Source organism: Eulemur rufifrons, chromosome 7, assembly GCF_041146395.1.
Source record: "Eulemur rufifrons isolate Redbay chromosome 7, OSU_ERuf_1, whole genome shotgun sequence".
Taxonomy (NCBI): domain Eukaryota; kingdom Metazoa; phylum Chordata; class Mammalia; order Primates; family Lemuridae; genus Eulemur; species Eulemur rufifrons.
In genome coordinates this window covers 202,087,477-202,109,940 of record NC_090989.1, presented here as the reverse complement: position 1 = coordinate 202,109,940, position 22,464 = coordinate 202,087,477, and the positions used below count along the sequence as shown (strand labels likewise).

Below are 22,464 nucleotides of genomic sequence, written 5' to 3'. Positions count from 1 at the left end.
GAATCCATTCTATTAAGTGAAGTATCCCAAGAATGGAAAAATAAGCACCACATGTACTCACCAGCAAATTGGTTTCCCTGATCATCACCTAAGTGCACATTTGGGAATAACACCAATTGGGTATCGGACAGATGTGGGGGGTGGGGGGAGGGGATGGGTGTATACCTACATAATGAGCGCGATCCACACTGTCTGGGGAATGGACACGCTTGAAGCTCTGACTTGGGGGAGGGGCATGGGCAATATACATAACCTGAACTTTTGTACCCCCATAATAAGCTGAAATAAAAAAATCCCAGGGAATCTATATAGATCTTGTAGAAATAATAAATTATTTCAGTAAGTTCACAGGATAAAAGATCTACACTCTAAAACCCATATCATTTCTATGTACTAACGAATATGTTGAAACTCAAATTCAAAATGCAATACCTTTACAATTGCTCCAAAGAAAATGAAATACTTAGGCATAAATCTGACAAAACCTGTATAGAATCTGTAGGATGACGACAACAAAATGTTGGCACAAGTAATGAAGAACTAAATAAATTCATAGACATGCCTTGTTCATGGTTTGGAAAACTTGCCATAGCAAAGATGTCAATTCTCTCTGAATTGATCTATAGAGTTAATGAAATTCTTATCAAAACTCCAGCAAGATTTTTGTGCACATAGATAAGCTTATTTTTAAATTTATATGAAAAATCACAGACCCTAGAATAGCTAAAATTCTTATTGAAAAAGAAGAATAAAGCACATGAATGATTCTACTAGATAATGAGGTTTAGTGTAGTTACAGTGATCAGACAATGTGATGTTGGTGGAGACAGGGATACACAGATCAGTGGTATAAAGAACCCAGAAATGAACTCATGCAAATATGCCCAACTCATTTTTGACAAAGATACAAAAGCAAGTGAAGGAGGAAGGATTTGTCTTTTCAACAAATAGTACCAGAGAAAACAGACATCCATAGGCTAAAACATCTCAACCTAAACCTCACCTCTTATACATGAATTAACCCAAATGGATCACACTTAAATATAAAATGTAATACTATAAACCTTTCAGGAATAAAAATCCTAGAAGAAAATCTTTGGGATCTTGGGCTAGACAAAAGTTCTTGGTTGTTATTTATACGTACCTTTTAATAAATTTTTATTTTCAGTAATAGATTACTTATTTCTGTCACACTGATCTTTTCCTCACTAAAGAGGAGTCCTTTTACACCTGTCTACAATTTTTCGACTGGAATGTCAAATAGCTAGACCACAGCAAGAGCCCACAGATGAATAAAAATATAGCAAGTTCATCAAATGGAGTATTGGCCAGAGCTGAGAACATCCTTGTGTTTTGTCCACTAAGAGGAGTGACCACTTTCATTCTTGGGTCTGCGTAATGGCACTGAGTTTGAACAGTCACAGCATCCCAGTGGTTTCAGCTGGCCAAACTACCAGGGAACCAGGCCCAATTAGAGTCACCTGTATGAACTGAAGACTAAGCCAGCAGCTTTGCTTCAGGCAGCAAAGTGGGGGATACATCTCCCTTGTAAGAGATAGCTGTTATACTACTATTTCATGCTATTCCCGGCCCCAGAGCAGCGTCACTCTGCAATCTTCAACATACCATTTTCATTTCACCAGTGAGGCTTGTTGAGTCCTTTTCATTTTGTTAACTGTTGCATCCAAGATGACACACCCCCAAACTGAAATTTTAGGCCAGACGCCTCTCTCAGGTCAGAGGTGTCTAGTGTATAAAAGAGTCCAAGAGTAAATTAATAGCTGCTTTTCAAAAGGGGTGAGCCTGGTAACCCTGCCAGGGTATCAAGTCAAGCCTCCCTTCCTCCACTGCCAAGGACTGCCTCTGTTTGCCAGAAGTCTCAATCAACAAGATCACCACTCAGAGATTTGAAGCCCAAAATGGTCATCAGGGCTGTGGGACATCAAAGTTATCTTCTTTACATGCAACTCTTCCTGACTGGGAGAGTTCCTCTATGACTTAAGGCGGAGTACAGCATAATATTAATTCCTACTATACTTTCAGATGTACAAGTAACAAAAAGGGCCTCATCCATAAGGTTGTATTTGTTTCCCTTCCCTACTGTGAACCCCACCCAAACCTCATTAGCTAAATCTACGTCTCCCCTACACTCACATTAAAGCATGGCATCTAAGGTCATCCTAGAAATCATATCCATTTTATTCTGGTAGTTTGTCAGGGAAGTCTTTTACTTTACAAAACTGGATGTGGTATACATCATAGACATCCACATTCCAGTAGCCACTCACAAAGATCCTCTTAGATGAAAGGAACATTGGGATTTAGACTAGCTATGTGCCCATACGAAAAATGAAATTGTTACTGGTGAACAAATTACCAGCTTGTGTGATACGTGAGGTTATCTAATAGGGCACGACTTCATTCAGAAGGACTTTGCATAGTTCCTTCAAAGAAACAGAAGCCTGTGTGAATTCTTTGATGTACTCTTTCCCTTTTGGACAAAATTTTTCCCACATTCATACTCATATGGTTTCTCTCTTTTGTGAATTCTCTGATGTACTGTGAGGGCTGATTTCTAGGAATATCTTCTTACATCACCTTCAACTGGTTTTTCTTGTATCTCTGATATTACATGGCATGTTCTTTTTGTCAGAAGGATTCTCTACAGTTATTGCATCAATAAGGCTTTTCCCCCCTCCCTGAATTCTCTGACATACATTTAGGGATGATTTCTTATATAATTTCCCATATTCATTGCATTCAGAAGATTTCTCCCCACTGTGAGTTATCTGATGTATTCTAAGGTTTGATTTCTGGCCAAAAGTTTTCCCACATTTATTACATTGAAAGGGTTTCTCCCCTGTATGAATTCTCTGATGATCACCAAGGATCGCCTTCCGGACAAATTTTTTCCCACATTCATTACATTTAAATGGTTTCTCCCCAGTGTGAATTCTCTGATGCACCCTGAGGGTTGATGTGCGGGCAAAAGTTTTCCCACATTCGTTACATTTAAATGGTTTCTCTCCCGTGTGGGTTTTCTGATGCTGAATGAGGTGGTCTTTTCGCCAGAAAGATTTTTCACATTCATTGCATTGGTAAGTTTTCTCCCCACTGTGAGTTCTCTGATGTATTCTGAGGTTTGACTTTTGTCCAAAAGTTTTTCCACATTCATTACACTGAAAGGATTTCTCCCCTGTATGAATTCTATGATGATCTCTGAGGGTTGACTTCTGAACAAAAGTTTTTCCACATTCACTACATTCATAGGGTTTCTCTCCTGTGTGAATTCTCTGATGTCCCCTGAGGGTTGACTTCTGGACAAATGTTTTCCCACATTCATTACATTTATAGGGTTTCTCTGCTGTGTGAATTCTCTGGTGTGTACTGAGGTGTGACTTCTGGGAGAAAGTTTTTCCACATTCATTACATTCAAATGGTTTCTCTCCTGTGTGAGTTCTCTGATGTTGAATGAGATGTCCTTTCTGACAGAAAGATTTTCCACATTCATTACATTTATAGGGTTTTACCTCTGAGTGAGTTCTCTGGTGTACTTTGTGGACTGATGTTTGGTAGGATTTCTTATCATGATATTCAAAGGACTTATTCCCAGTTTCTGTTCTGTCATTACATACCAATGGATTCTCTCCTGGGACAGTTTTCTGAGGTCGAGTGAGGTGTGATTTCCTGTTGAAATTATTTCCACTTGCATTATATTCAAAATGTTTCACAGGCATGTTAAATTTATTATATTCTTTCACAGCTGACTTCTGAAAGGATTTCCCATTTTGGTTAAGATGAGGGTATATTTCCCCTGTGCACGTTCTCCTGTGGTCAAAAAGAGTTGTCTTATCACAGTTTTTCCTAAATTCATCATCTTTACAGGATTTTTCTCCTGTGTGAGAATTCTTATGTGTAACATAGTCGGCCTTACCATTAAAAGATTTTCCAATTTCATTACATTCAAAAGTTTGCCCCAAAGTTTCAAATTTCTGATGCTCAGGAAGATTTTCATTATAGCTGAGAGCTTTCATGTTTTTACTATATTCATAAAATTTCTCTTCAGTCTGAGTTTTCTCAAACTTCATTTTGAAAGGCAAATTCTCACATATATTATGGCAACCCAGTTTCTTTGCTGAAGGCTTTCTATTATTAATGATAAATTCAGAAATAGTTTGCAAATTTATTCCCCACGAGTCATATCTGCAGGATATTTTTGTTGAAGAAACAGAAGCTATATACAGATTAAATGGTTTTCCCAAAATTTCCTCTTCCTCTTCCTGTCTAGTCAATGTTTTATTTTTGGTGAGTATTACTTGCTGCAAGTGTTTTTCTTTAATTTTCTTGTTCCTCTTGTTCAGGTCATCATCTCTGTAATATTCTAGAACTGAGAAACAATTGAAAACATCTTATTAATTTTATGTCTCTTATTGGTGGGGCTTATAGTCACACAGCCTATGTTGCAATTTGTTCTTTGGTTTATCAACATTAAATCATTCAAATATGTGTGTTTGAACATATATGCCTCCAAGCTCTCTCTTTTAAAAAACAGTATTAATATAGTGCAAACGGGAAAGGAAAATGATAATAAATATATATCTGTATTTGGCATGTGAACAATAAGATTTTTGTATCTGGGTGGATAAAGGAAAGAAAAGGAAAATAAAAATTATAGTTTTATAGAAGCAGTTATTTCAGGGAGCAGGAAAATCAGAGAATAGGATGAATGCAACAAAGGCTGTAGAATAACAAGAAAAATTAGGAGATAATAGTTTTCATGGAATAGGCCCAATAGGGAAAGGGTTTGGTTTAAGGGAATAAATTACCATCTAGGTCCTGACATTATCTAGCTTATAATAGTTAGAATACTCAATTGTCTACATTCTTCCAATTTTATATCCCTCATCAATTCTTCAACATCAAATTAAATTCATAACAGCACCAACTTCCTTATGAATAAATGAAGAAGTTTATAGTTCAGGTGCTAACCTATCTTACAGCTGTGATTCACAGAAATACAAACAAGTATAAAACTGATGAAAAGAAAATCCATTCTTGCAAATAAATTAGATGCGCTGCTCTATTCTGGCTGTCCTACCTTTGAATTATTCTATCAGAACTAAATGATAAATGAACTTAACCATCCCATCCTAATTTTCCACATTTCAATCTGACATGAGGAGTACAATTTTAAATGGGGTACCATGGGAGGCCTTACTGCAAAGATGACATTTAAGAAATACCTGAATTCTTTATGCATTCTAAATGCCTTCTTACAGGTTATACTGCAAATATAATTTGTCACTTGCAGCTTACCTCTTAACATTTTAAGTATGAAGTAATATATATCTGCATAAAACTTTCATGTGCAACTTAATAGTACTCAGTGAACACTCATGGAATCAGAAACCATGTTAAGAAACAGAACACAAATGACTCTCCAAAAGTCCCTGTTTATCCCTGCCAGGTTATAACTTCTTTATGCTTAGAGTTCACCACTCTCCTCATATTTATGCAATGATTTCCTTGATTTTCTTTATACTTTTACCACCAATATTTGAATTCCTAAAACTGTAATTGATTTTTGCCTGTTTCTTTTACATAAATGTAACCATGTATGCATATTGTATCTTTTGTTTTCTTAATATTATGTTTGTAAGCACTGTATAAGATTTATGCAGTTGTATAATTCTCCCTTAACGAATGCAACTATTTCTCCATTCTACTGCTGACGAGCCCAATTTTTGGCAAATATAAACAATATCACATTAATATTCTTTTATATGCATTCTAGAGAATAAAATCTTAACTTCTTGCAGGGAATATGTTTAGAAAAGGAACTGCTTGGTTACAACGTATGCAAAACATTACCTTTGTTAGAAAACCCTCTTGACATCACAGTGGTTTTACCAGTTAGTGGTATTTTCCATGTTTCCAGTTAGTGGATAAGGGTCTCTAATATTCCACATCCTCACCAGGACTTAGCATTGCCAAATTTGTTCATCTCACTTCACACCAGATCTCTCATTTTCCTTCATGCCTCACTTCCTATTTTATTTTGCATGCCACGAAAGCCAATGAGATTGAACACATTTTCAAAGACTTATTGGCCATTTTGAAAGTTCTTGTTCAAAGTCTTTTGCCAATTTTTCAATTGGGTTGCCTACCTTTTCCCATACTGATTTGCAAAAGTTCTTTACATTTTTAGGAAGCTTGGCCTTTCCAGGTTATACTTGCAGTATCTACATATTGTGCTACTCTGTGGCTTATCTTTTCCACTCTTTTAATGTTATCTCTTATGAACAAAGTGCTTACTTTCAATGGAGTCAAGTTTATTAATCATTTTCTTTTGACTAGTGTTTTTTGCACTTTTGGGCTTACTAAAAAAAGTCTTGTAACATAAAGTTGTTTGCTCCTAAACTGACCTTCTGAAGTCTAACTACCCTTGCAGAATTCTGTCTGTTAGTGCTAAGTGACTCACTTGGGTGACTCTGGTTTGAGAATTCCTCCTCTGAGAACCAAGGCTCTTCTCCTTGCTCCAACCTGAAGATTACCTCTGGTTTGAAAACACAGTACCCTGTAAATAGGAAACAATTGAGGACTTAGGCCAGATATATGAGCTTTATGGTCTACAAAACAGGAAGGAGATACAGCAGCACCCTGAAGGTGCTCCTTTGAATTTATCACTGGCAGTTGACAAAACATTCATCCTAGTCCTCAAAAGGGCTTGGTTACTTTAGACTGGAATGAAAAGCCTAAATAACATTAAACTTTAAGCAAAGTGCTCATGTGTTTTGGTACTTAACAAGGAAATGCTTTCTATATGCAGTCACAAGGGTGAGTTATGCTCATATGCTCACCCACGGAGACAAGGTGGCTGTAGGTCTCCAGCGTCACATCTCTGTACAGGGTCCTCTGAGCAGGGCCCATCTGCTGCCACTCCCCCCGGGTGAACTCCACAGTCACGTCCTCCAATGACACTGATGCCTGTAATGGCACATTGCTGTTCAATCTGAACAGTTCAGAATGAGGTGACATAGAAAAGACCCGTGGAAAATAATTTTTATCATGTTTACTATAAAGAGCTTAAAAGCAACAAATATAAAAGATGCCTATTTTGGATCTAATTTTATACTTTACGGGTACTCAGTAAAAATGTTTATAACATAATTAATATACATATGCTTATGATTTATACACATGTACTATCAATAGTAAAATTTTTAAATTATTTTTATAGTCAAAAAATGTAAATAAACTTCCTGCAATTTTTATTCTCCACCCTAATAGACTACCGTGGACATACTCTAGGGTACAGGTCAGCAAATTATGGCCTGTGGGTCAAATCTGGCTTGCCAGTCTTTTTTAATATATAAAGTTTTATTGGAACACAGCATCCCAATCATTTTGCATTGCCTATGGCTGCTTTCGTGCTGAAATAGCACTGAGATGTTCCATCAGAGAACTTATGACTGTAAAAACTGAAAATATTTACTACCTAACCTTTTGCAGGAAAAATTTACCAACCTCTGGACCAAACAATCCAATTGAAGGAAAGTCTGACAGCATAAAAACAACAACAAAAGAAAACACATTTTATATATAGGAATCTATGGTGATTGAAAGTAAAAGGATAGAATAAAATATACCATGTAATCATTAACCAAAAGAAAGTTGCTGTGGTTCTATTAATATCAAAAACAGTAGATTTTAAGATAAGAATTATAAAAGGGAATGAGTAACAATTTATAACGGTAACACGGTCCTTTCAACAGCAGATATAATAAACTGGTATGCACCTATAAACAGCTTCCAAATATAACCATTTCTCATTATTCATAGATTACATATTTGTGAATTCACCCACGCACTAGTTTATTTGTAACCTCAAAATCAACACTTGCAGTTATTTTGCAGTCATTCGCAGAACTCTACAGAAAGCCATTAATAAAAAATTTGAGTTGCCTGACATGCATGTTCCCAGCTGCGATTGAACAAGGCAATGTTATGCTATCTTATTTCAGCTCTAATACTGTAAACAAGTGCCCTTTTCTCAGTCTATTTAGTGCCACATTTATTGCATTTTCATGCTTCTTCTTGGTGATTTCACGTTTTTAAACAGCCCACATTCATAGTGCTAAAGTGCGGTCTAGTGTTCCTAAACACAAGAAGGGTGTGCTATGTCTCATGGAGAAAATACCTATGTTAGATAAGCTTTGCTCAGGCATTAGTTATGGTGCTGTTCACCATTAGTTCAGTGGTGATGAATCAACAATATTAAATAAGGTTTCTCTAAACAAAAAGACACATAACACAAGATAATGTATTATGAAAATGTGACCAGAGGTTTGCTGGAACTTAACCCTGTATTTCCCCTCTGAGCAATAGTTTCAATATTTATTAGTTCAGTGCAGTGACTTTATGGAATATTACTACTGAGAATAATGAGAACTGACTGTATGTAAACAATTGTTGACAGAAACGAGACAGATCTACAATTATAATTAGTGATTCTAATGCAACTCTCTCAGCAACTTATAGAAAAGTAGATTGAAAAAACCAATAGGGATACAGTACGGGAGTCAGCAAACCACAGCCCCAAAGGCCAAAACCAGCCCACCACTGTTTTTTAATAAATAGAAAACACCACCACTGTCAGGGTTTTTGTAAAAAAATTTTATTGGAACACAGCCACATTCGTTTGTGTATTATCCATGGCTGCTGTAACATTGTAACTGCAGAGTTCAGTGGTTGCAACTGAGACTGTATCTCCCACAAAGCCTAATATTCGATATTTACAGAAGAAGTTTGCTGACCACTGACATAGAAGATGTAAGTGACATAACTAACCAACTTGACTGACATATACAGGATAACCTCTACATAACAATATTCTAGTGCACTTTGTACGTTAAACAAAAACCAGACAATATGTCTCACTAAAGTAGAAAAAATTGCAATCATGCAGCAGCATAGCTTTGGATCTTAGCTCAGAGATGTAGAGAGCTAAAAAGAGCTATGCTAACATCCTTACCAGAACATACCTGGGCAAATTGAAAATTAATATCTTCTTTGAGTTTATCAGGAGAGAGAGAGAGGCACCTGCAGGGAGAATCAGGACCTGCTCATTCGCTTACTGAAACAGATGCTACCAAACTCCATGTAAGATAATCAGGAAGATGAAACTAGACAATTTTAACAACTTGCTAAAAGCCAAGTGTGTGCTAGTATGAGTGTGCAAAGTCCCTGGGGGCCACTCATTGGGGGATTTCCACCTTGCTACAGGACCAAAGGAAAAATCAAAAGAGAAATTAGGAAATACACTGAGACTACTGAAAATGAAAACACAAAATACACAAATGTATGGGGGATGGACACGCTTGAAGCTCTGACTGGGGGGAGGAGGGCAAGGGCAATATACGTAACCTAAACTTTTGTACCCCCATAATATGCTGACGTAAAAAAAAATAATAAAATAAAATGAAAAAAATGGAAGGAAAAAAAATGTATGGGATGCCCTTAAAGCTGTGATTAGGGTAAAATTTATAGCTGTAATACCGACATTAAAAAAGAAATCAATAACCTAAAGTATACCTTAAGGAACTAGATAAAGGTGGTGATATTAATACTGACCTTACAGAAATAAAAAGGACAGTAAAAGAATACAATGAACAACTGTACACCAACAAATTAGATAAACTAGATGAAAGGACAAATTCCTGAAAACACACAAACTACCAAAACTGACTCAAAAAGAAAGAAACATCTGAATAGACCCATGCGAGGAGACTGAATCAGTAATCAAAATCCTCCCTACAGAGAAAAGCCAAGACCAGCTGGCTTCACTGGTGAATTCTACCAAATATTTAAAGAACTAACACCAATACTTCTCTAATTCTTCCAAAAATAGAAGAGGAGGGAACATTTCTTAACTCATTCTACGAATTACCTTGAATGAAAGCCAGACAAAGAATCACTAGAAAACTATAATTCAATATCCCTTATAAATATAGGTTCAAAAGTTCTCAACAAAATACTAGCAAACCAAGTCCTGTGGCAAATAAAAAGGACTAAACACTTGACAAAGTATAATTTATTCCAGGAATGCAAGGTGGCTTACTATAAGAAAATGAATGTAACACATCACATTAAAGACGAAGGAAATAAATCACATGATTATCTCAAGTGTTGTAGAAAAGCATTTGACAAAACCCAACACCCTATCATGATAAAAACAAACATGTAACATAGTAGTAATAGAAAGGAGCTTCCTCAACACAATATAAAGCATTTCTGAAAAACCCACAGGTAACATCATACTCTAGGTAAAAGACAGGAAAGTTTCCCCCAAAGATCAGGAACAAGACAAGGATGCCTGCTTTTGTCATTTCTATTCATGGTACTGGAAGTTCTAGCCAGAGTGAATAGGCAAGGGAAAAGAAAGCATCAGATTGGTAAGGAAAAAGTAAAACTATCTCTATTCATAGACCACATGATTTAATGTATAGAAAATACTAAAGAATCTTCAAAAAAGGTATTAAGAGCTAATAAATGAATTCAGCAGTTTTAGGACACATGATGAAGACACAAAAATCATTTGTATCTCTATACATTAGAAATGAATAATTGAAAAATTAAGAAAACAATACCATTTACAATAGAGTAAAAAATAATAAAATACTTAGGAATAAATTCAACCAAGGTGCATGACTTATATATGAACACTAGAAAACATTGCTAAAAGGATTTAAAGAAGATCTAAATACATGGAAAGACACTCTATGTTCATGGATAGGAGGATTTAATATTGATAAGATGGCAATACTCCTAAAAATGATCCACAGATTCAATGACATTTGCGTCAAAATCCCAATGGCCTTTTTGCAGAAATCTTGATTGTACAATTTATATGAAATACATCGGACCCTGAATAGTCAAAACAATCTTATAAAAAAAGAATAAAGCTGGTGGGATCACACTTCCTGATTTCAAAACTTACTATGCTATAATGCAACAGTTATCAAGACAGTGTGTTATGCCAGTGTTTACTGGCATAAATATAGACAAAATTATATCTGGTACTGGCATAAATATAGATCTATGGAATAGCACTGGGAGCCCAGGAATAAACCCATACATCAACAATTTATTCGGAAAGTAATTTTCCCAACAAATGATGCTGGGATAATTGAATAGCTATATCAAAAGAATGAAGTTGGACTTCAACCACATACCACATTAAAAAATTACCTCATAATGGATCAAAAACCTAAATAAACAGCATAAGCTACATAACTCTGAGAAGAAATCAGGAGTAAACCTTCATGACCTCGGATTTGGTAATGGTTTCCTAGATTTGACACCAAAAGCACAAGAAACCAAAGAGAAAAATAAAGTGGACTTCACTGAGATTAAAAAGTTTTGTGCATCAAAGGATACTATTAAGATAGTGAAAACACAACCCATAGAATGGAAAGAAATAGTCACAAATCATATTTAATAAAGGTCTAGTAGCCAGAATATGTAAAGAACTCATAATTGAACAACAAAAAGACAACCTAATTAAAAAATGGGCAAAGGACTTTGGATAGACATTTCTCCAAAGATAATAAATAGCCAATAAGCCCAGGAAAAGATGTTGAACATCATTAGTCATCAGTGAAATGCAAATCAAACCCAAATGATATACCACTTTACACCTACTAGGATGTCCATAATTAAAAAAAAAAAGGTAATAACAAGTGGTGATGATGTAAAGAAAGTAGAATCCTAATATACTGCTGGTGGGAGTATAAAATGGTGCATTTTCTGTGGAAAACAGTTTGGCAGTTACTGAAAAAGATAAATGTAGAGTTACTATATGACTCAGAAATTCATTTCCAAGGTTTATTAAAAGAAAACAGGTGTCCACACAAAAACCTGCAAAATAAACATTAACAGCAAAAAGGTAGAAAATAACCTAAATGTTCATTACTTGATGAATGGATAAACAAAATGTGGTACATCCACACAATGGACAAAATAAAAAGAAATGATGTACTGATATATACTACAACATGGATGAATCTTAAAAACAGTACGCTATGTGAAAGAAAGTTACAAAGACTATATATTAGATAATTTCATCTATTAGAAATGCTGAGAATAGGAAAATCTATAGAGATAGAACATAGATTAGCAGTTGTTTAGGGCTGGGGTCAGGTATGTCAGGATGGGGGGGTGATAGGTAATGATATGGAATTTCTTGTTGAAGTGATGAAAATATTCTAAAATTGTGGTGAAGACTGTACAACTCTGTGGATATACTAAAAACCACTGACCTGTACACTTTAAATGTGTGAAATGAAATGTGAATTATACCTCCATAAAGCTGTTACCAAAAAAGGACACTAGGCCGGGCGTGGTGGCTCACGCCTATAATCCTAGCACTCTGGGAGGCCGAGGCAGGTGGATCACTTGAGGTCAGGAGTTTGAGACCAGCCTAAGCAAGAGTGAGACCCTGTCTCTACTAAAAATAGAAAGAAATTATATGGACAACTAAAAATATATATAGAAAAAATTAGCCGGGCATGGTGGTACATGCCTGTAGTCCCAGCTACTCGGGAGGCTGAGGCAGTAGGATTGCTTAAGCCCAGGAGTTTGAGGTTGCTATGAGCTAGGATGACACCACGGCACTCACTCTAGCCCGGGCAACAGAGCGAGACTCTGTATAAAAAAAAAAAAAAAGACACTAGAAGATTATTTGGATTTTCTATATCCTACTAAATAAATTGAATTCATAAGTAAAAAACAGCCACAAAAAAACTCCAAGAGTCTTCTAGAGACTCTTCTAGACTCTAGAGAGACCGCTTCACAGGTATATTTTTCCAAACATTTAAGGAAGAAATAACAGCATTCTTAAACTCTTTCAGGGAACAGAAAATGAATAACTGTTTCTCAACTCATTTTATGAAAATATAACATTGCTGACAAAATCTGACAAGACACTACAAGATAGGAAAAGTGAAGGCCCATATCTCTCCATAAATGTAGATACAGAATACTAATTGAAATATTAACAGATTGAATCCAGAGATATATTAAAGGCATAACAGATAACACTACATGAGCAGGTGGGAATTATCCCAGGAATGCAAGGTTGGTTAAATATGGATAAATCCATCAATATAATTCACCCCTCTAAAAGAATAAAGGAATAAAATTATATGATTATCTTACTAGATGAAAGAAAAGCACTTGACAAAATTTAATACCCATGGTATGATTAAAAAAAATACCTTAGGAAACTAAAAACAGAAAGGGAACTTCCTTATTTTAATAAAAGGCATGTACAAAAAAATCTATTGTTAAAATAAGACTCAATGGTGAAATATTGAGTACTTTACCTGTCAGGTAAAGTATAAGACAAGGATTTCTATTATCACCACTTGTATTCAATATTTTACTGGAAGTCCTAGCAATAAGGCTAAAAAGAAATTAAAGATACAAAGATTCCAAAGAAGTAAATTGTCTTTATTGTAAAACATTATTGTGCACATGTAAAATCCAAAAGAATCTACAAATAAGCTATTAGAATAAATGAATTTGACAAAATGCCTAGATACAACATCAATACTAAAAAATCCACTGCATTTTAATAATCCAAAAATTAACAACTGGAAAATGACATTTAAAAAACATTATCATTTGCACTAATATCAAAATAGATCAAATACACAGGAATAAATCTAATGAAAGATGTCAAAGACTTCACCTCTATCCTGAAAAACTTCCCAGGAGGATTTTCTGTAGAAACTGATAAAAATTTCTATGAAAATGCAAAGAATCTAAAACAGTCAATAAATTCTGGATGAAGCAGAAGTTGGAGGCCTACACTATCATATTTCATAACTTACTATAAAGCAACAGTATTATGACAGGGAAGTACTAGCAAAAAGATAAAATAAGTGGAAGAGAATACAGTCTAGATTTTGTCTCACATACGGTCACTTGATTGATAAGAGAAAGACTGCCGCAATTCATTGGCTGGAGGATGATCTTTTCAACAAATGGTGCTAGAGCAACTGGACGTGCATATGTAAATATGAACCTTGACGCCTTGTATCAAACACAAAAGCTAATTCTATGTGGATCAAGCTAAAATAATCAAGTATGTAGTAACAATATAGGAGAATATTTTCATGATCTTGGAGTAAGGAAATATCTTTCAAACATGACACACAAAAAACTACCATTAAAGAAAAGTCTGATTCTGACCTTTATTACATTTAAGAACTTTATCATCAAAAGACTATTAAAAAATGAATAGGCAAGCCACAGAATCCAAGAACATTAGCAATACATACATCTAGCATATTCATATAGTGAAGTATTATTCAGCAATAATAGGGAAATATTGAAACACACAGCAAAACTGATGAATCTAAAAACTAATGGCCAGGCACAGTGGCTCACGCCTGTAATCCTAGCACTCTGGGAGGCCGAGGTGGGAGGATTTCTTGAGGTCAGGAGTTCGAGACCAGCCTGAGCAAGAGTGAGACCCCATCTCTACAAAAAAATAAAAAAATCAGCTGGGCACTGTGGCACACGCCTGTAGTCCCAACTACTCAGAAGACTGAGGCAGGAGGATCACTTGAGCCCAGGAGTTTGAGGTTGCAGTGAGCTATGATGATGCTACTACACTCCACTGGAGGCAACAGAGCGAGACTTTGTTTCAAAAAAAAAAAGAAAAGAAAAGTGTTTATATGTATAGAGAAAGAAGCCAGACCTCCCCTTACCTTGAAAAAGAGCACATACTACAAGATTCCATTTATATGATGTTCAAAAATGAATTTATCCTTTTTTTTCTAACATGTGATTCAGAATAGTGGTTGCCTCTGTAGAGGGGTGCAGTAGTTATTAACTAGAAATTGTCAGGAAGGAAATTTCAAGGGTGATGAAATTGTTCTCCATCTTAATCTGGGTGCTACATTACATGAATATGTAAAAATCCATCCGGTGCACTTAAGAGTGCACTTTACTGGTACTGAAACCATGCCTCAGTTAAAGTATGAAATAAATAAAAGGAAAAAAAGTGCATACCAGATAAAAATTTAACAAAATCTGTATAGCTGGTAATTTGGGAAGGTAGGAACATATTTATTACGTTATTTCTGTCTTTCTATATTGTAAAAATTTCTCATTTCCTTACAGGAAGAGGAAATCTAGACATTGACATGTACAGAGGAAAGATGATGTGATCATGGACATCCACAAGCCAAGGAAAGAGACCTGGAGCAGATCCTTTCCCCATAGCTCTCACAAGGAACCCAACCTGCTGATATTTTGAACCCAGACTTCTAGCTTCCACAATGGTAGAAAGTAAATTTCTGCTTAAGCCACCAACCAGTGTGTGGTATTTTATTATGGCATCCATAGCAAACTAATACTCCTAGTCTGGTCATAATATTTATCTCCATCTCCATCTCCATCTCCATCTCTTTTATTCCCTAAGGAGAAATCCAAATTGTAATGGGTAAAGATTCTTACTGGACCTTGTATGCCTTGTTTAGTCTGCTCTCAAAATGTAGTAACCTCCCGTACTTGGCAACAATAAAACATCACCCACTCTTTAGGATTGATACAATGCTTTTTAACTCTCCATCTTTGATCAGCTGAGCCTATACCATCAATCTGTCCTTTCTTGGACAAATTGACAGTTACCTGAAAAACTGCATTAATAAAAGTTCCACTTTGGCATTATGTCCTCTACTTCCACTGAGAAAACAGAAGCAACAAATTGCAATTCTTTCGGGGCTGTTAGTGGAAAGATTTGCACTGTCACTTACATGAAGACCAACAAAGACATTTTTCACAATGTCAGTGACTTTAGATTCCATGAGGAATCAGTTTGGTTTAAGCTTCTCAACAATGCAAGTCTTTAAACAAACACTGCGTGTCTAATTCTCTACAATGGCTATCAGAAAGAATAAAAACTGAACCTCCACTTTGGAAAATCTCTAACATCAGGGACCTACATCTTTCTATATACCAACTCTTTTGTCCTATTCACCTGCTTTTCTATACCTTCCCTGAATGATTCTGATCCATTTCTAAGTCTACTTTTCTATATTAATGTATGGACCCTTAAACACCTATAAAATCCATGATTTAAAACGGTTTTAATAAATAACTTACCTGAGATATGTTCATGTTCTGCTGCTCTTGGAAGAGTGTGGACAACTGTAAAGGATAAGCTGAGGGTAAGGAAAGAGTTATGAGAGGTCTGGTCAGCCTCTGTATTATCCTGCCTCAAACTCTCATCAAACCAGCTAGGGAAAAGTCCTTCCTATGGAACAATGTTGCTTTGACCCTTGAGAAGGGGCAGGAAGCACCACAAAGAGACAGCACCTCCTGAATATGTGCAGATCTGATGTGGATATAACATTGCTGTTTTTCATCAGATGATTGTAAATTATTTTCCTACTGATTTATTAAAAATGTATGTCTCGGGCAATGTATGTAACCTGCAATTCTGTATCCCCCATAACAATAAGATGAAATAAAAAAAAAAAAAGTATGTCTCCTTGTGATTTATTAAAAATGTATGTCTTCTTTGGCTAATTAACAAAAAATTTAAACAGAATTAATATTAATATTATTTACACCAATGGAAAATCAATAGAACACTGGAAAGAAAGAAAGATGCTTAAAGACAGACTATTTTAAAATCTTTTTGTTCTTATTTGTTGCAGTTTCTCAAAAAGATATTTGATAAGAAACTTTAGAGTGAACAGCATGGGGCTTTGCTCCAAGCTCTGTCCTGGGTAACCATGAACAAAACATTCATCTCAGGTTCAATTTTTTTAAGCTTTTAAAAGAGACAGCAATAGATATCCTTTCCTACATTATCATTCTGTGATCCTATATGTTCAGGATAGAGAAAACCTTAGTATATCTCTAGAGGCAACATGTGATGGATATGGCACGAGAGTGACTCAGAATTTAGAAAGAGTGAGGCAAAGTTCAAGAAAATGGGAGCTCTATGAGGAGGATAACAGACAGAATTCCCTCAGCTCTGGCTGGTTATGCCTTCCTTGGATACCATGGAGAAAAGCCCTCCAGCAACATGGCTTTTTCTGTGCAGCCTGACAGTCGCCCATCCCTCTCAAACCCAGCTCACCACCTTTTGCACACTGGTCCACAGAGTTCACTGTCACACAGTCTGTGATGGTTTCTGGATGTGGCGACATCACCACATCTGGCTCTCTCTAGGTCAGGGGATTAAGAACTGTTTCTGTCTGGTTCCACTTGTTGGTTGGGGGGGGGGGGGAAGAACTGCTTCTGGTGCAGCAAATCAGGACCTGCTTTCTGGGTTCTTCTCCAACTGTTCTGAAGCTCTGGTGAGGTCTCTGTCAAAGAGCTGTTCTTCCAGGTGGGACTCCTGTCCCTGGGCTCCCTCCTCCCTGCCACACGAAGAGCTCCTTTGAACCAGAGAGGCTGGGACTTAGGCTTGGGTAAGAAACTCATTTTAGTTGAAACTTTCATGGAAAGCAGTGTTCTCCACCTCAGCACTATTGACATTTTGGGCTGGATAATTCTTTGTCATAGGAAGCTGTCCTGTACATCACAGGATGTTTAGGAGCATTTCTAAACATCCACTAGACACTAGTGCACCTCTCCTCCTAGTTGTGACAATCAAAAATGTCTCGACATTTCCAAGGTTCCCTGGGAACCCTGGTTGAGAACCACTGACATAAGGCCTGAACCTGATTCTCTTGGAATTCATTAAATCTGTGCTATCTATTATGTTAGCCACTAGTCACATTGACTACTGAACACTTGAAATGTGGCCAGTGCCACATGTTGAAATAACATTTTTGTATATGTCGAGAAAAAGAGTATGTCCTTAAAATTAACTTCACATTTCTTTTTAGATTTGAACATAGTTACTAGAACATTTAAACTACATAGGAGGCTCAACCTAGAATATCAGACTGTGCCTTCTGAAGACAAGGACAGCCTGGACAGTGCAGGAAGTGGCAGGAGTCTCATTCTGACCCAAAGGCTCTGGAGATATGCCAGAAATTCCAGAACAAACATACTTGCCATATAGTAAGATTCTGTCCACATTGACTTCACAATCGCAGTCCTAGGGATTTGGGGACAAGTCACTCAGCTAAGTGTTGTGAAGGCTGCAATGCTCAGTTACACAGGTAGAATATTAGAAACTGTGTAATTTGGGAAGTAAAGCATGTCTGTATTTGCGTCCTAGCTCCCTTACCCTTCGTGACCTTGGTTCTATCATTTCAACCCTCATTCTTCTTCTTTCTTTCTTTTTTGAGATAGAGTCTCGCTCTGTCGCCCCAGCTAGAGTGCAGTGGCATCACCATAGCTCTCTTGAACTCCTGAGCTCAAGCGATCCTCCGGCCTCTGCCTCCCTCATTCTTCTTTTCTGTTGACACAGTTATACCTTCAAATAGGGTGGCTGTGAGAATTAAATGAAAAGAACAAAGTGTCCTCCAAATATGACAGGAGCTAACTAACATTTACAAGTTGCTTATTAACTAGCACTTGGCTAAATGCTTTACAGGTGATGAACAAGATCTGAACAAAGCCATGAAGCAAGTTTTCACTAACCCAATTTTCAGGTGCCCAAGTGACAGAGCCAAAATTTACCGAGTCCTTCTAGCTCCTAAGCTCGGGCTCTCACCGCGACCACCGGCCGCGCGTTTTGTGGCAGGTTCACGGTTAATATAACTGTGCATTCCCGTCCCGCTGCCGGCATGGGATTGCCCAAGTCTGGCTGCATTCTGGCTCCCACATCCTGGCCCGCACCGGACAACTTCTGACAAGGACTCAGCACCAACTTCGCCCCTGGAACCCCGCCGTTCAGAGGCCGAGGTCCGGGACTAGCTTGGGCACCAGCGATCGGAGGAGGGGTCGGGTCTACCTTGGGGGAGTTCCCGAGACGTCCAGTTCCCGCCCCCTAGACACAAGCCCACCCCTCTATTCTGGTCCGCAAGCCGTGCGAAGCCCCCATGTCCCATAGCGCTCACCTGAGGCGCGAACCGCCAGGACCCTCAATGCCGCAGAGGGCGGAAGCAGGAAAATGGAGCTGACTGCACATATACGCAGAGGAAAGCTCAGAATATTCGTTCCCAGAATGCTGCGCGAGAATCCAGAAAATTCAAGACTACATTTCCCATAAAACACCGCGCCCGCTTGCCGCGTTTTGGCAGGGGTTATGGAGGTGGGCGTGCGTGTTTGATTTGGAAGATTTAGGGAATGATAGCGTGTTATTTACAGTCTGTCCTGAAAACTGGAGCCCAGGTTCTGTCAGGGCCCTGGCTTTATGACATAACAGCAAATGCAATGTATGGGCCTCGATCGGAAAACAAGAGCTGCAGAAACATTTTGGGGAAATTTGTATATGCACTGGACATTAAAAAATGATAAAAGTAATTGTGGTAACATTGAGATTATGTAGGTAATTTTAGTTTTTTTTAGAGGTGCATATTAAAGTGTTTAGGATTGCATTATATATTTTTAAAAGTTTCTTTTAAAAATAAGAATTAGAAATGGCAAATATGGCAAAATGTAAAGAATTTTGAAACCTCTAGAATTTGAATGTTTATGTTAATATATTCTACTTTTTATGTGTTTGAAAATTTTGTAATATCAAGCTTATAGAGGTAAAAATTTGGACTGTCATTTCCCAAGTATGCCTTTTAACTCAGAGATGCCAAGAGTATATGTAAATGGCTCTGTGAATAAAGCTGTAAAATGTAACAAATACTAGAAAATGGAATCCATTATTAACATAAAAGAATAATTACTGTTATCCTCAGAGTTTGTCTCTGGGGAAAAAGAAATAAAAGAAAAAGCAAGGCCGGGCGCGGTGGCTCACGCCTGTAATCCTAGCACTCTGGGAGGCCGAGGTGGGCGGATCGTTTGAGCTCAGGAGTTCGAGACCAGCCTGAGCAAGAGCGAGACCCCACCTCTACCAAAAATAGAAAGAAATTATATGGACAGCTAAAAATATATATAGAAAAAATTAGCTGGGCATGGTGGCGCATGCCTGTAGTCCCAGCTACTCGGGAGGCTGAGACAGGAGGATCGCTTGAGCTCAGGAGTTTGAGGTTGCTGTGAGCTAGGCTGACGCCACGGCACTCACTCTAGCCTGGGCAACAGAGTGAGACTCTGTCTCAAAAAAAAAAAAAAAAGAAAAAGCAAGTAAGCTGTTCAATATCACGTAATACCTGAAAGTACATGCAACCCCAAATAAAAAAACGATTATCATGCAAATTATGCACCTCCTAGAGATGAACTTGCTTAAAGCTTATGTGTGCACACTTCTGAAATTAGGAACCATTATCAGGAACCTCTGAGCACAATATTTTATAACACTCTTTTTACTAATACACACTTTTCTTGGTTGATATTTTATAACACAGGTTATATTATATGCCAATGATAAAAAGATAAAAAATAAGGTTTGATTAGCAAGAAAAAAGTGATTAATTTTACCAGTAAATTAGTGCAATGTATGTGAATTAAGGAATAAAACTTTACTGTTGACACTGAAAAAACTTTAATAGATACTGGAGGAAACAACTAAAATTTGTTTATAATAATGCCAATCAGCATTCTAAGTTTTCTATTTGTGTTTTTTCTTTTTGACATTTATATATTTTGTTTGTTAATCTAAAGGAACTATACTGACTTTTATCTGAATGAGAACTTATAGTAATGATAAGAAAAGAACTGAAAATGCATAGCAATATCTCTATATTTAACATACATACTATTGTTAAAATATTTAAACATTTACCCTGCTGCAATAAAAGTTCAACTCCAGGAAAAAGAGAAAATGAGAGTGTATGTTTCAGAGTAGGCTTTTAAAGCAGTGGAAAGAGAACATTCAGTAACCTCATTAGAACGAGATAGGGTACTTGAACAAAAGACATATCCAAGGCGCTAAAGTTACAATTAATGTTTTGCACAGGGATTCAAACTACAAGCAACAATTAAAAGACAATTTCTAAGTTTTTTTTAAAGTTTAAAATTCTAAATGTCTTAAGTTCTTAAGGAAAACAAATGTTTTTAAAAGATAAAACCCCTAAATTTGTTTCCTTGGAAACACTTGCCCTTCACTCATATCCCAAGCCTGGGGAACTTGCCCCACGCCCGCAAAATTGCCCTTCCAAGTTCTGGGCTGCCAGCTTAGATGCGCCACCACCACGGTAACTAATAAATGTTTACAGAGAGATATTTTGAGGCTATAAAACATCCTTTTTCTCCTTAATGTATCACCCACTAATTTAGTAGGGTTAATTCATCTACTTGCTGAAAGGTAGCTGGTGGTTTCCAATTTTTGACAATTATTAATAAAGCCATTGTAATATAACATTCACATAGAGGTTTCTGTGTGAAAATAAATTTTCGATTGAATTAAAACAATCTATTCTTCTTTGAATTGCCTTATATGTTTATTCTTTTGCAGATACACTGTTTGGATTACTCTAACTTTAGAGAAAGCCTGGAAATCTCATAGTGTAAATCCTCCAATTTTGTTATTTTTCAGAATGGTTTTGGCCATTCCAGTTTCTTTGCCTTTCCATGTAAATTTCAGGATTAGTCTATAAAAAACGATTGCTGAGATTTGGAAGAACTGGCATCTTAACAATATTGAGTCTTTCGATTCATGAAAATGGTATATTTTATGTACTTCTTCTTTGATTTCTTTCATCTGTATTTTGAAGCTTTCAGCATATACATAGATCTTGCATATATTTTGATAGATTTGTACATAGGTCTTTCATTCTTTCTTTTTTTGTTACTGTAAATGGATTTTTAGAAATTGCCAAATTCCAGTTCATTGCTAGAATAGGAATGGGACTGACTTTTGTATATTGACCTTTTATCCTGCAAACTTACTAAACTTGCCTATTAGTTAAAACAGGTTTTTTTTGGGGGGGGGTTCTTTTTTAGAGACAGGATCTCGTGCTGGTGTCTGGCTGGAATGCAGTGGTGCAATCATAGCTCACTACAGCCTTGGACTCCTGGGCTCAAGCAATCCTTCTGTCTCAGCCTCCCGAGTCGCTGAGATATTTGGTATTTTCTACATATACATCATTTTGTCTCCAAAGAGTGACCATTTTGTTTCTTCCTTTCCAGACTGTATGACTTTTATTTCTTTTTGTTGCCTTAATTCACTGGCTAGGACTCACAGGATGATGTTCAATGGGAGCACTAAGAGATCATTACTGTCTTAGCCTGTTTTGTGCTGCTATAACAATACCTGAGACTGAGTAAAGAACAGAAACTTATTTTTCAGTTTTGGAGCCTGGGAAGTCCAAGATCAAGGTACCAGGAGGTTTGGTTTTGGTTAAGATCTGCATCACTGCTTTCGAGATGACACCCTGAATGCATCCCTGGGGTTAAGGGGGAAAAGGAGCAAGACAGGGTCAACATTGTCTTTTT

At 36.8% G+C, this 22,464-nt stretch overlaps 1 protein-coding gene across 7 annotated transcripts; it reads right to left on the bottom strand.

Annotated features, from left to right (window-relative positions):
• Positions 1-1,102: 1,102 nt before the first annotated feature.
• On the bottom strand, positions 1,103-19,093 carry ZNF510 (zinc finger protein 510). 7 transcript variants are annotated; one of them, XM_069474031.1, is made up of 6 exons: positions 19,038-19,093; positions 17,162-17,462; positions 16,177-16,235; positions 6,861-6,987; positions 6,482-6,577; positions 1,103-4,387 (listed from the first exon to the last, which is right to left on the bottom strand). In XM_069474031.1, exons 2-6 carry the CDS (start codon positions 17,229-17,231, stop codon positions 2,601-2,603), a joined length of 2,139 nt encoding a protein of 712 aa, XP_069330132.1. In that variant the 5' UTR covers positions 17,232-17,462; positions 19,038-19,093; the 3' UTR covers positions 1,103-2,600. The 7 variants fall into 7 exon arrangements, with proteins under 7 accessions (XP_069330132.1, XP_069330135.1, XP_069330134.1 ...); XM_069474034.1 differs by having other exon boundaries at positions 1,103-4,381; XM_069474033.1 differs by having other exon boundaries at positions 17,165-17,462.
• Between the last annotated feature and the right edge of the window lie 3,371 nt (positions 19,094-22,464).